The 14691-nt window shown below is 35.2% G+C and overlaps 1 protein-coding gene across 2 annotated transcripts in view; it reads right to left on the bottom strand.

Moving 5' to 3' along the window:
* GrlHz (Gustatory receptor-like Holozoa) overlaps positions 1 to 14691 on the bottom strand; it is a 56798-nt gene that overhangs the window by 21783 nt on the left and 20324 nt on the right. The window contains exon 1 of one of the 2 annotated variants that reach the window (XM_073957363.1): positions 13339 to 14139. The exons of the other annotated variant lie outside the window; for it this stretch is intronic. Coding sequence (XP_073813464.1) covers positions 13339 to 13854 — 516 coding nt within the window. The 5' untranslated portion in view covers positions 13855 to 14139. Of the gene's footprint in view, positions 1 to 13338; positions 14140 to 14691 lie in introns of those variants that run through there. 2 annotated transcript variants of the gene reach the window in all.

Below are 14691 nucleotides of genomic sequence, written 5' to 3'. Positions count from 1 at the left end.
ATGAAAGGACTTAAAAGCAAATTTAATTGACCAGTGACCATAATATACCTTGTCGATAGTCAGGTGGCTCTGAAGGTTTTCAAGTCGTGGACCATACACTTTTAAGCTATCTTTGATTGCAGAAACTCTGTGTATGATATACACAATATCGTTTAACTTTGCTGGGTTCCAGCACATAGTATATAATGGGACACGAATTAGCAGATGAACTAGCTCGAGGGTACTCTAAGTTTATCTATCTAATAGTTGATGAATCTGTTCGGCCACTTCAAGAAAGCGCATCAGCAGACCGTTTATATTTTGTGTCATTATGGAGCTGTTTTTTCCCGTTTTTCTTTTCTCCCATCGGACGCCTCCCCAGGTGGTGGATAGGGGAACGCTCATCAGTATGGTGGGTACCGCAAAAATAAAATATGCGGGGCGAACCAACAAAAAGTCAAATGGCAGTGTCTGTTCCCATATTGGGCGATTACAAACAGCGCCTGTACTCCACTGGAGCGGCTGAATACGGAGACGGAAACCGCTCAACCCTTTAGAGGGAACGGGAAACCACTGAAATAATATCCCATGAAAATTATAAAATACTTCAATGCATTTATAAGTTGTTGTATGAACGCTTATATCCGGATACCGGATTTGTGAATTAAGAAGAAGAGATGGTGCCTTATACAAATATATATACATATGGTTGAAGCAAGAATATATAATTTCAGAGTTTTAAAATATCCTATTTTGTTCTTTGCTCCTACAATATAACTTCTCTGCGTGAGCTTATTCTTTCGGTGTCCAAACTTTTTTTCACCTATTTGACCAAAAATATGGGGATTTATTATAACGTCAATATTCCCCACATGCTTGGTTGCTTTGTTTATAGCCCAGGAATGAGGAGAATATATATGAATGGAATAGACAATTTTTTTACTGTCGCTGGAATGTATGGGACGTATGTGTGTAAATTGCCTAAAAACTTTGTCAACAAATTGTGTCGTCAGTTACATGATCTTAGATATAATGTCCCCTTTTAAATCAAATGTACAGTATCCATTAGTCGGCTGTTCTCAGTACAAATTGTTTAAATGATGAACATAATTGGATATTCTCTGTAGCGGAAATCTTGCATGTTAAGAGAAAATAAAGTCTAGCAATTGATAAGAATCCATTCTTATCTTTTACAAATGTTCAGTGTGTGTCACACTTGAAACAAAAAAACAGAAATACGCTGGATATACATTGATAAAAATTAACGCTTCAATAAAACAACGACATATGGTTGCAGTAGATCCAAAACAAATCGGCAGTTGAGTGTGATTGACCCCCTTGTAAAAATATTGGAGAAAGAGTTAATGTATACCAATTGCATGTGTTTAACTTTTATGATTTAATAATTGGGAACATTTATAATAACGAAGCCGTTTTTTATAAAGTAGGTATATGATAAAATGTTATCTCATGTCCCATAAGACTATGAAAACGATACATTGACAAGTTAAGCTAAAAATCACAATCCATATAATAGTTCCTAATGTTTTGTTAATTACAAAAATAGACTTTGATAAACAATAAGTGTCTGCAAAGTGTAATAAACACTAACTAGCAATTAAATTGATACGTAAGAATTGCGCAATTATCTAGTATTTAGAGGCTTTTTTAACACATTGTCAAGTACACACTTGGATTATTTTACTTGACTTTTAAAAAGAAAATATTTTCTGGTTCTACATTGCAGTTAAATTGTGCATTAGAGTAAGGTCGAGGGTGAGTGAGTGGCAAGAGTTATGTCCTGAATGTTAGCCCCACAGATATATCATAACAGCAGAATTGTAAATACTTATTAAAGATGAGAAATATCTCACAGAATTTACAGATCAAAGTTATATATTTCCTTTAATTGTTCATCAGGTTGAATGAGAAATAATATAAAAATTTTTCAGATTGCTACCTTTGAAATTGTACAGAAATATATATGAAGAAAAAACAAAATTTTTCAGTTTTCCATAAAAAAAAACAAGTAAGCAAAGGCTATAGTCGGACGGGGCCGATCATGTGATACCCTACACCACAACCTCTAGGAATTAGCTATGTGCAACCACTTTGCACGCTGAATGTCCGGGTATGATTCCCAGGCCTGGCCACATCAAATTTTCAACGGTGGCACAATACCCCTTTGCAATGCTGCCGATACTTCCTGAGTATTTCACATATGCTTGGTAATGCACGCAGTTTTGTGATTTTCAGGGCATTTCGAGAAGTTCATTGTGTTTATATACATATTTCATACCGATAGAAAAAACTAATAATGAATAGAAATTCAAATAATTTGCTTGCAAACAAATTTATAAATCCCAAAATTATTCATATTCAATTACACACCAAGTAAGATAGTATAAGTCAGCTCCGTTAACGGTGATATACCCTCAGCATCTGACCAAAAAAGAAACAAACACAATAATTATGCCGTACAAAAAAATCTATATATTTTGTATTTTGTAGGTATCGTAATGTAAGGCTATACCAAATCAATTGTAGTAAGCTAGCTTCTGATTTTTTTGAAAAAGTTTGAGAATTATTTTTTTGAAATTTTGGACCATTATCTCAGGAAGTATGGACTTAATCCGGAAAAATTGTACCGTTGCAATAGGTACCGTGAAAAGAACCTTCTTCAAACAATTCAAATAGATCCAAGACTGATCCTCAAACTGCACTTTTCCCAAATTTTGTGTAGGAGGTACTCGAAGGACGGGACCGATATAGTCCATACTCCAACCTGATACATTACTTAATGAAATAATATGATGTGCAAATTTGGACCCATCAGAAAATCCCCTTGAGAGTTTTCTTGCGGATTTGCCATTTTAGTTAGGTTTCTTACTTGTTTTTCAGGGTTTCTTGGACCTTTTCGGCCATAATCTCTGGAGGTATGGAATTGCCAATGCAATTGTACCATCGTAAAGGGAGCCGCAAGGACAATCTGCTAAAAAAATCAAAACGATTCGATAGGACTCTTAAATTTCACTTTTCCAAATTTTGTGTGGGAGGTCCTCGACGGTGTGGACCGATATAGTCTTACCCGATCTATATCTGGAAGGAATAGTAATAATTGGAAAGTTTGGACCAAATCGATTTCGCACTTCGACAGTTATCGTTCACACAATTTTTCAAAAAATTTTTTAACTTTTGTGGGGGAGGTGCCCGAAAGAAACTAAACTAAGTTTGGGCAAAAAAAAAGTGCAAAATTTGGTTCGAATCGGTAGATCCATTCGGGAGTTATCGTGCGCACCAGCCAGCTAGTCAGTAAGACAGACAGATGAACGGACAGGGCTAAATCGACTCCAAGTTGTTTGAAACTAATTTCGTCCAAACATACTTGGGATCTAAAACCCAAAAGGCTAAGGGTATAAAATAGGGGGCGAAGCGACCCCAAGCTGCAATATTTGTATAAAAATTTCAATTGGAAAACTGAACTGAAAATTTCTCTGTCATGATTGAGACAATTTGTAGTATGAGAGGAAATTGTGGTTCTCTACACAAAACCCATTATATATTAGGCAGTAGGCCAGTTATCTAGCAGACACATTATTGCAATTTGCATCAGGCTACTTTGCCGGTATATGCCCCCCAGGAATTAAAATATGGACCAAAAATAAAATTTGTATATTTTTCATACAAAAGTAATGGTCCATTTCACCCGCCAGATAATATCGGATCATCATCCAAAATTGTAGGCATCTTCTTCGACCTAAACCCTTACCTCGTGCAAAATTTCGTGACTATTGAGCTATAATTGCGACCTCTGGTGTGTTTTTGATTACACTTCAAGCAAAAAAACTGGATATATTAGGCTGTAACTCTGTTATCTGAGCACGTAAATCAACGTAATTGGCATCAATGGAAAGGTCAAGCGTTCCTCTTCCAAGTATAGCCTACTTGTCCGGAATGTCTCTTCCAGGAAAAAAGATATAAGCTGTATATTAAAATTTTTCACAAATTTCACACAAAAGTTGTGGTCCATTTAACCCTCTAAATATTATCTGATCGCCATCTCTAATTGCAAGCTGTTTCTTTGTCAAATACTCTCACTTTATTTAAATTTTCGAGGCCATCGGGCTATTATTGCGACCTACAGAGCAGCTACAAAATCGGATAAAAATTATGTTTTTGGTCCATTTCACCCGCTAAATATTTCACGATCATCACCAATTAAAATAGCGATCTATTCTGATGTGAAACCGACCTCCATACAAAATTTCGTGACGATCGGTCCATAATTGCGGCCTGGAGTTTGATTACAATTTATAATGGACAGACGGACACACGGACGGACGGACGGACGGACACACATCTCAAAATCGCTTTATCTCGCCGAGATATGATGATTGGTATACCACATTGGGGGTCTCCGACGAATATTTCGCGGTGTTACATGAATTTTTTCCAAAACAAACTTATAATACCCTTTCCACATAGTGGTGTAGGGTATAATTAAAATTTTTTTAAGCTACATGAAAGATGTTTGGTACATAGATTGGGAAAAAATTCCGATTCTCAAATCTGTTCGAGATACTAATTTTGGTTGTTGCGCGCAAAAGTTATGGCGGTTTTAATTCTGATAATAAGAAATAAATCTTAAAACAACGCTACTCATTATATTGCGAAACATTGTTAATTAAGGGCTTCCTTCGTACTATATGATTACTGAGGTCCCATAACATTAGTGAAAAAGTTTTAAATTTTCGTTGTTGGCGTTTTTTTTTTTTATTGTTGGACTGCAGAATTTTACATCTTTGTGTTTATTTCAGCTTTAGTCCATATTTTGTTGTATTCAAGTATTTGAATAACAACAAAATGTTTTACAGTGGATATGAAATTGATTAGTTGCGGGCGGAGGGTCGGGAATACTATAGTTTCAGTTGTCACCAAACAACTTCATCAGTTCCCTTTTCCGCCGACTCTGTATCGATAAACAGGTCAATAAGCCCATCCAGCAAATTAAACAAAATGAGAAATTTGCTATATGGCCCTAAAACTGATTACCCTACAATTTGAGTCGAACTAAAGAATTTTATATCCACCACTGTTTTTATGTCGTCTTTGCATTGCAAAGAATACGAACATAGTGTGTTGCTTCAATAAGCGGGGGTAAAACAACGAGAAAGTTGTTGTTTTTGCATTACGCATTGATCAACAAGGCCGTGCTGATGCCTATTATTGTTGTTGGCGTTTTTTTTTTATTGTTGGACTGCAGAATTTTACATCTTTGTGTTTATTTCAGCTTTAGTCCATATTTTGTTGTATTCAAGTATTTGAATAACAACAAAATGTTTTACAGTGGATATGAAATTGATTAGTTGCGGGCGGAGGGTCGGGAATACTATAGTTTCAGTTGTCACCAAACAACTTCATCAGTTCCCTTTTCCGCCGACTCTGTATCGATAAACAGGTCAATAAGCCCATCCAGCAAATTAAACAAAATGAGAAATTTGCTATATGGCCCTAAAACTGATTACCCTACAATTTGAGTCGAACTAAAGAATTTTATATCCACCACTGTTTTTATGTCGTCTTTGCATTGCAAAGAATACGAACATAGTGTGTTGCTTCAATAAGCGGGGGTAAAACAACGAGAAAGTTGTTGTTTTTGCATTACGCATTGATCAACAAGGCCGTGCTGATGCCTATTATTGTTGTTGGCGTTTTTTTATTGTTGGACTGCAGAATTTTACATCTTTGTGTTTATTTCAGCTTTAGTCCATATTTTGTTGTATTCAAGTATTTGAATAACAACAAAATGTTTTACAGTGGATATGAAATTGATTAGTTGCGGGCGGAGGGTCGGGAATACTATAGTTTCAGTTGTCACCAAACAACTTCATCAGTTCCCTTTTCCGCCGACTCTGTATCGATAAACAGGTCAATAAGCCCATCCAGCAAATTAAACAAAATGAGAAATTTGCTATATGGCCCTAAAACTGATTACCCTACAATTTGAGTCGAACTAAAGAATTTTATATCCACCACTGTTTTTATGTCGTCTTTGCATTGCAAAGAATACGAACATAGTGTGTTGCTTCAATAAGCGGGGGTAAAACAACGAGAAAGTTGTTGTTTTTGCATTACGCATTGATCAACAAGGCCGTGCTGATGCCTATTATTGTTGTTGGCGTTTTTTTATTGTTGGACTGCAGAATTTTACATCTTTGTGTTTATTTCAGCTTTAGTCCATATTTTGTTGTATTCAAGTATTTGAATAACAACAAAATGTTTTACAGTGGATATGAAATTGATTAGTTGCGGGCGGAGGGTCGGGAATACTATAGTTTCAGTTGTCACCAAACAACTTCATCAGTTCCCTTTTCATATCCACTGTAAAACATTTTGTTGTTATTCAAATACTTGAATACAACAAAATATGGACTAAAGCTGAAATAAACACAAAGATGTAAAATTCTGCAGTCCAACAATAAAAAAAACGCCAACAACAATAATAGGCATCAGCACGGCCTTGTTGATCAATGCGTAATGCAAAAACAACAACTTTCTCGTTGTTTTACCCCCGCTTATTGAAGCAACACACTATGTTCGTATTCTTTGCAATGCAAAGACGACATAAAAACAGTGGTGGATATAAAATTCTTTAGTTCGACTCAAATTGTAGGGTAATCAGTTTTAGGGCCATATAGCAAATTTCTCATTTTGTTTAATTTGCTGGATGGGCTTATTGACCTGTTTATCGATACAGAGTCGGCGGAAAAGGGAACTGATGAAGTTGTTTGGTGACAACTGAAACTATAGTATTCCCGACCCTCCGCCCGCAACTAATCAATTTCATATCCACTGTAAAACATTTTGTTGTTATTCAAATACTTGAATACAACAAAATATGGACTAAAGCTGAAATAAACACAAAGATGTAAAATTCTGCAGTCCAACAATAAAAAAAAACGCCAACAACAATAATAGGCATCAGCACGGCCTTGTTTATCAATGCGTAATGCAAAAACAACAACTTTCTCGTTGTTTTACCCCCGCTTATTGAAGCAACACACTATGTTCGTATTCTTTGCAATGCAAAGACGACATAAAAACAGTGGTGGATATAAAATTCTTTAGTTCGACTCAAATTGTAGGGTAATCAGTTTTAGGGCCATATAGCAAATTTCTCATTTTGTTTAATTTGCTGGATGGGCTTATTGACCTGTTTATCGATACAGAGTCGGCGGAAAAGGGAACTGATGAAGTTGTTTGGTGACAACTGAAACTATAGTATTCCCGACCCTCCGCCCGCAACTAATCAATTTCATATCCACTGTAAAACATTTTGTTGTTATTCAAATACTTGAATACAACAAAATATGGACTAAAGCTGAAATAAACACAAAGATGTTTTAAATTTTCGCTGAAATAAAGAAAGAATAAAAAAATTCCTTGCTTGCAACTTGTTTTAATAAAATTTAAACTGTTTATGCATCGGACAAATATTTTAAAAATATGTACGTAATCTAAACATCGCGACGATTCAAATGGAACCAAAAATATAGAAATCGGTTTGCACATTTTAGCAAAACATAAAGAATTATATTGAGGGAAGTTATAAAATTTTTGTATGAGAAAATATTTTTCAAATTTTTCTTGTGAGTTAGTTGAAGAAAATGTTAGAAAATTAGGTCGGAGTTATTCTTATATTTCAGTTAAATTTCACGCAAAAAATCACGTTTTTTATACTAATCACTTCTCGAGTACACGCTAACATCTAGCGGAAGATATGGGTAACGTTCAAATAAATGTTGGGTTCCTTTGAATGGGGTATAATCTTCAAATAAAACTGTATCATTTGAAATCCGTGTAAATCGCGAAATCCTCAAAATCGCTTGATGCGAATGCGGTTTATCAATACGGCGAATTCTTCTTTTTTAATTTGTACACATTTGCCAGGATTTACTTTGGCCGCTAAGATGTAGCGTCGTCTGCAGTTTAGTGTGCAACAATCTATATAACACTTATAATTTGCACAAAGTGCATACACATTTTATGCGCATCCGATTTCACTACCAACCGTGGAAAAATACATCGATCTAATCCTATTTCGATAAAATCCATCAAGAACCGTGGATGTAGCATCACACACTATTTTTGGGTTAAATCAGATACAGCTCCCTTGCTACTAAATTTTTTAAACCGCTGTTTTCGCAAAACCGCGAGTGATGTGTCAGTTTTTTCATTGACAAGGAAACGATCCAAAGAAAATACGACTAAATCCGCGATATTTTCAAAAACACTTTTCGCACATTTTTCGGTTTTTGCAGTTGCTGTTTTCGCCGTTCTAGTTGATGGATTTTGACGATCTATGATTTATATGATCCGGACCGCCGAAAAACTAAAATATCGCGGGGTACCAGTACACTCAAAAGGATATTGTAAATACTGTACCCAAAAAAATAGGTTTTTTAGAAAAAATATCGCACTAAATTTTGGGATTTGGCAGTAGATTACTCTGCTGCTGTGTGGGCTACCAAGCCAATATACATATCAAATTATGCGTAATCGCGAGTACCTTAATCCTTTTGTTTGTTTTTTTAAAATACTCGAATGCGCGTTCCAGTTAAATTAAAAATACGAAAAACACCTAAAATCCGGCTTCAAGATGTCAGCATCCATAAAAGGTGGATGCAGTGGAAATTTTGAAAAGTGATACATTGGAAAGTTAATCTTCATTTTGTATTCTTCTACTTTTACTTTGGACATATGTCCGTCATTTGAACGGTTTAATCAGCAATCAAATAGTAACGAAAAAAACCTCGTTAGCTTCAACGTTTTTTTCCTATTTTTATTCATTTACGTGGTCATAACTTCCAGGCAAATTAAATTATTTTGCCAAATTTTTGAGCTTTGTTCAAAAACATTTGAATTGAAGGTTCATATGTAGTTATTGATTCAATTAAATCGTATGGCTTATATCGGCGAAGTCTTCTGCGAGGATACGATGTATGTAATAGTTACAATGCTTCCCTATTATCATGGTCTTGAAGTCGGGTGTAGTATTTTACGGTATATGTTTCTTCCTTTACTGTATCGATTTTTAAGTCGCGGTGCAAGTCGCTATTGCGGACATACCAAGGTGCATTGATATAATTTCGTATAACTTTGTTTTGAAAACGTTGGATTTTTTGCACATGATCGTCTTTTGCGCAGCTCCAGAGCTGAATACCATATAGCCAGACCGGCTTTAAAGCTTGTTTGTATATCATTAATTTATTGTCGATTGAGAGAACTGAATTTCTTCCCAACAACCAACTTAAACTGCGGTATTTCAATTCCTCTCTTTTTTGTTTATGTGCTTCTTCCAGGTGAGTTTTGAGTCTAAAGTTATTCCTAAATATTTAGCAGAGAATTCGTGTGGTACGTCTTTCATATTACATAATATACAATGGTTTGTGTTGTGTCTGCCTTGTCGAAAAGTCGACATGAACAGATTCGGCGGAATTTCGTCCAATAAAGCAATTATCGTGTAAAGGCATATCGTGGGTAGATAGAGTATTGGTCCCAAAATGCTGCCTTGTGGGACTCCAGATTTTATGGGATATAATTCCGAATATTCGTTGTCGTATCTGACTCTGAAAAATCTTTCATCCAGATATGATGATAAAATGTCGGCGTACTTTTGAGGAAGTAATGTTTTTATTTTGTTTCTATGTTCACTATGCCATACCCCATCGAAAGCTTGTGAGATGTCAAGGAACACTGTGGTACATATCTATTGGTTTTCAAATGCATTTTCGATTGTTTGAGTAACCCTGTGTACTTGCTCAGAGGTTGAGTGTTTTTTCCTGAACCCAAATTGGGGATCTGGGATGATACGCTTTGATGCCACGATATTTTCTAATTTTTTTTTCGAATTCTGCGTCGTTAAAATCCTAAAAATATGACAAACGGGAGGTACCCTTCTGTGGGGGCTATAAAAAAACAAAATCAATGTTGACAATTTTTGGAGGAGAATCTTAAATGTCACATTACAGGTATTACAGGGAGGTACCGTTTTATGGAGGCTATATCAAAATATGGACCTTTGGCAAATTACCTCTAGTTCGGTTAAAAATTGTAGATAAAATTCTCAAAATAACGAAAATCGGGATGTGCAGTTATATTGGGGCTATAGCAAAACATGGGCCGATATAGCCCATCTTTGACCTCCCTTTCGAAAAAAGACACACGGGTACAAAAATAGATCAATTGTTTCGGACGCTAGAGTGATTACAACTGACGTACATAGCTAGATCGACTCAGAATATATTTTATGTGGTAACAAATGATTTTTATTACAGTGTTTTATTTAACTTGCCTTGGTGTGTTTAGTTCAAATATGGTAACTCATTTTTAACACGGTTGCAGTTGACCAATCGAACTAAAACTTTGCACACTTCTCAGATTGGGATGACAATACACGAATATGAAATCAAAACCAATATTGGTCCATTTTTACACTGTTTTATAGTGTTTTATCTAATTTGCTTTTCAAATCTGGTAACTAATTTTTCACACAGTTGCAGTTGACTAATCGAACTTAAAATTTGTACACATTTTAGAATTGGATGACAATACATGAATATGAAATCAAAACCAATATTGGTCCATTCTTACATTGTTTTTACGGTGTCCAACTTAACCCCCTTTTCACATCTGGTAACTGATTTTTAAAACGGTTGCAGTTGACCAATCGAATTAAAACTTTGCAACTTTTCAGATTTAGATAACAATACGTAAATATGAAACCAAAATCAATATGGGTCCATTTTCTCCTATAGCCCCCATATAACGGTACCACCCGATTTCCGGTATTTTGCTTTTCAAATCTGGTAACTCATTTTCCACACAGTTACAGTTGACCAATCGAACTAAAACTTTGCAAACTTTTCAGATTTGGATGATAATACATGAATATGAAATCAAGACCAATATTGGTCCATTTTTACAGTGTTGTACAGTGTTCAATTTTACATGCTTTTCAAATCTGGTAACTCATTTTTAACACAGTTGTAATTGACCAAGCGAACTTAAACTTTGCACACTTTTCAGATATGAATGACAATACATGAATATGAAATCAAAACCAATATTGGTCCATTTTTAAACTGTTTTACAGTTTTTATCTAATTTGCTTTTCAAATCTGGTAACTCATTTTTCACACAGTTGTAGTTGACCAATCGAACTAAAACTTTGTATACTTTTCAGATTTGGATGACAATACATGAATATGAAACCAAAGCCAATATGGGTCCATTGTTTCCTGTAGCTCCCATCAAGCGGTAACACTCGATTTAAGGTATTTTATCATCATTTTAAGCCCGTATTGGCTGTTTTTTGACAACTAGGGTTTCCAATGGTACAGAAACATACCCATTAAAAATTATGGACATAGGTCAAGGTTTTGGTATAGCCCCTATATAGCGATACCGCCCGATTTCGAGTGTTTTAAGGATTTTATCTTCATTTTTAGCCAGAATTGGCTGTAACTTGGCATTTGGAGTCCCCAATGGTACAGAAACTTCCCCACCAAAAATTATGGACATAAGTCCACATTTTGTTATAGCCTTTATATAACGGTACTACACGATTTCAGGCATTTTAAAGTTTGTATCTAATTTTTCGGCCTAAATTGACTATAATTTTGTTCTCAGTGGTCAAAAAATGTATTTACTAAAAAGTTAAAAATAAAATATAGTTTAAAAAAATTAAGTAACAGTGTTTTATTTATAAATGCACTTAAAAATAGAAAATAATTTTTCATGATGGAATCTCTCAAATAAAACGCTTGCCGTTCAATATTGTCACAATTTTTAATTCAAATGCAAGCGTTTTATTTGAGAGATTCCAGCATGAAAAATTATTTTCTATTTTTAAGTGCATTTATAAATAAAACACTGTTACTTAATTTTTTTAAACTATATTTTATTTTCAATCCGTTACAAACAGAAAAACAAACTTAATACACCCTCTATACTATTGTGTGTATGTTTGGACGAAATTCAGACAATTTGGAGCCGATTTGGATTAGTTGGTGCAGGTGATGCGCACGCTAGCTTTCTAACGTATGAACCGATTTGGTCCAAAATGTGAACCATTCAATATTTTGTCCAAACTTAGATAAATTTTGAAGATAGGCCTTATCAGTGCACTTCTGTTCGCAGTTCTAGGATAATTTCAAAAATTTTCCTGCTTACAACGATATTATGTTTTTCGTGTACAAGTAGATATTTTCGAATGAAATGGTGGGAGCGACACTTATTGAAAGGATTGACTCCCAAACATAGATCAAGGTTGCCACCTCAATATCCCACTGAAATAGCTGAAATTTGGTATTTAGTATACGTTCATATAGCACTCATAGAACAGTACCACCCGTTTTTCGGTATTTTGAAGGTTGTGCCCTTATTATTGCACCAAAATGGCGGAAATTCGATATTAGGTTTTCGTTTGGGGGTATAAAACAATCAACTTGAAATTTGTTGTTATAGGTCCACGTCTTCATATAGCCCCCATTTAACCGTACCTCCCTGTATTTTAAACATTGTGGCCTCAATAATCCACCGAAATGGCTGAACTTTGGTATTTAGTCTTCGTTCAGCCTTTAAAACTGTTCACCTGAAATTTGTTGGAAAGGGTCCACGTCATTATATAGCCTCCATAGAACGGTACCTCCCGACTTTTGGTATTTTGAAGGTTGTGGCCTCAATAATCCACCGAAATAGCTGAAATGTGGTATTTAGTCTTCGTTGGGTGTATAAAACTTTCCACCTGAAAATTGTTGGTGTAGGTCCACGTCTTCATATAGCCCCCATAGAACGGTACCTCTCGATTTTCGGTATTTTGAAGGTTGTGGCCTCAATATCCCGCCGAAATGGCTGAAATGAAATTTCTTGGAATAGGTCTATATAGCTCCATAGAGCCACATAATCCAACCGAAATCGCCGAAAACTGTTTTCAATTATTTTAAGGGGGTGGGTGTAAAAATTTTAGTAATCGGCGAAAGGGCTGATGCACTAACTACAGAGCACCAAGTGGCACGTATGATACTATCGGGTGTACTGTATGATAGACTTCAATCTAATTTCAGTGAAATAATTGGGTTATTTCAAAACGACGTTGAACATGCTTCAAAAATTAAACAAATTATTCAATCTTAAACACAATGATCAGCAAAAATCCCATCTGCTGTCTCTCTTATCACAATTCAATTTAATTGATTTATTTCAATCTAATTATTCACAACAAAGGGCGTAATGAAGATGGATGTGGTTTGATGATCTGGCTCATTTGCTGCAAATTTTATTTTCAGAAATACTTACTAAAATTTCTGTTAGACTAACAGCAACAATAGAAGAACCCATTGTCAAGGGTTGATAAAAGGAACCACCACGAGATAATGGTGGTCGACTAATACCATCTGTACTAGCATGGCGTCCCAAAACCGTTGATATAGCCAATGTTTCACGACCATCTGAAGTACTGGAACTTAGATTGGTATAGGTGAGAGGTTTTGTGGAACACTGTGGTCCATTGGAATCAGTACTTTTCTCTTCATCACTTTGTAATGACATAGATTGCACGCTTGTATCGCTTGAGTCACTGCTGCATTCGCTGTGTGATTTTTCTCTTCGCCCATCATATCCATTTTGTTTATCTCCGTGGGATTCTTTGTTTTCATTAGGATTGTTGGATTTATTTTTTCCATTTGGACTATTTCCATTATACGGTGGTATTGTTGATAAATCTGGTTGTTCCATTAGAGCTATATGTCCATCCCAATCACTGAGTACGGCATCGGCACTTATAATTGTTTTGTTTACTTTTGGTGACGTCATTACCGGTCCGATTTTTATTACAACAAAATTACTCTTCGTATATGACAAGATAGATAAAACAAATTTTTTCTATGATCTTTTTCGAAACTATGCAGTATAAATAAGTTAATCCATTTTCTCGTTGAATATTTTTATCTTAATTATTTACTAGATATGTATTGTTCTCGTTACATACATATATACGCGTATATATTGTTTATAATCCAATATATTTTTAAATTATCGCTCGTATTGTCCGTTTTTTTTCGCGTCATTCGTTTTGAAATGCTGGACGTTGACTAAATTGCATCTGCATTTTGTTTGCTCAGCGTGTTGTGTTGTTGCGCATTGTATTCGTGATAACTCAGCATCTTCTTATCAGGAAATTTCCAAATTTATGAGTACGATTCAGTCTTTAGAGATTTTCTCTCGCTTTTGTACCACAACAAATAATACTTCGTCAGTGCTGGCAAAAAAAAAAAAATAATAAAAATAAATTAAATCACCCCATTTATTCCTATTTTTTCGAATTTCTTTGGGCTAAGATTCATTACGAGAGGGCATTTAAAAAGAACTGTACACCCTAGTCCGTCAATAAAATACTCGAAAAATAAGCGTAAACGGGGTGAACAAAATGATTGAGGAGTGAAGTGTGTCTCATAACGTACCCACACATAACATGTTTCGACAAAAATGACTACTAATTGGGAAAAATCAACTAAAATCTAAAATCGAACTAAAATCTGGGAGCCATTGATATTGTTACTTCAGGTTCACCAATTTGCTTCAACATGATCATAAAAAGCCCAGACCAGGCTAATTACTTTGGATGACATTGATTTGCGAATGACTTCTGCA

This window comes from Musca autumnalis, unplaced genomic scaffold, assembly GCF_047663935.1.
Source record: "Musca autumnalis isolate F117 unplaced genomic scaffold, ASM4766393v1 scaffold_5, whole genome shotgun sequence".
In the NCBI taxonomy this organism is placed as follows: Eukaryota; Metazoa; Arthropoda; class Insecta; order Diptera; family Muscidae; genus Musca; species Musca autumnalis.
Note: the sequence above shows the minus strand (reverse complement) of the source record. Positions and strands in the feature narration are given on the sequence as shown.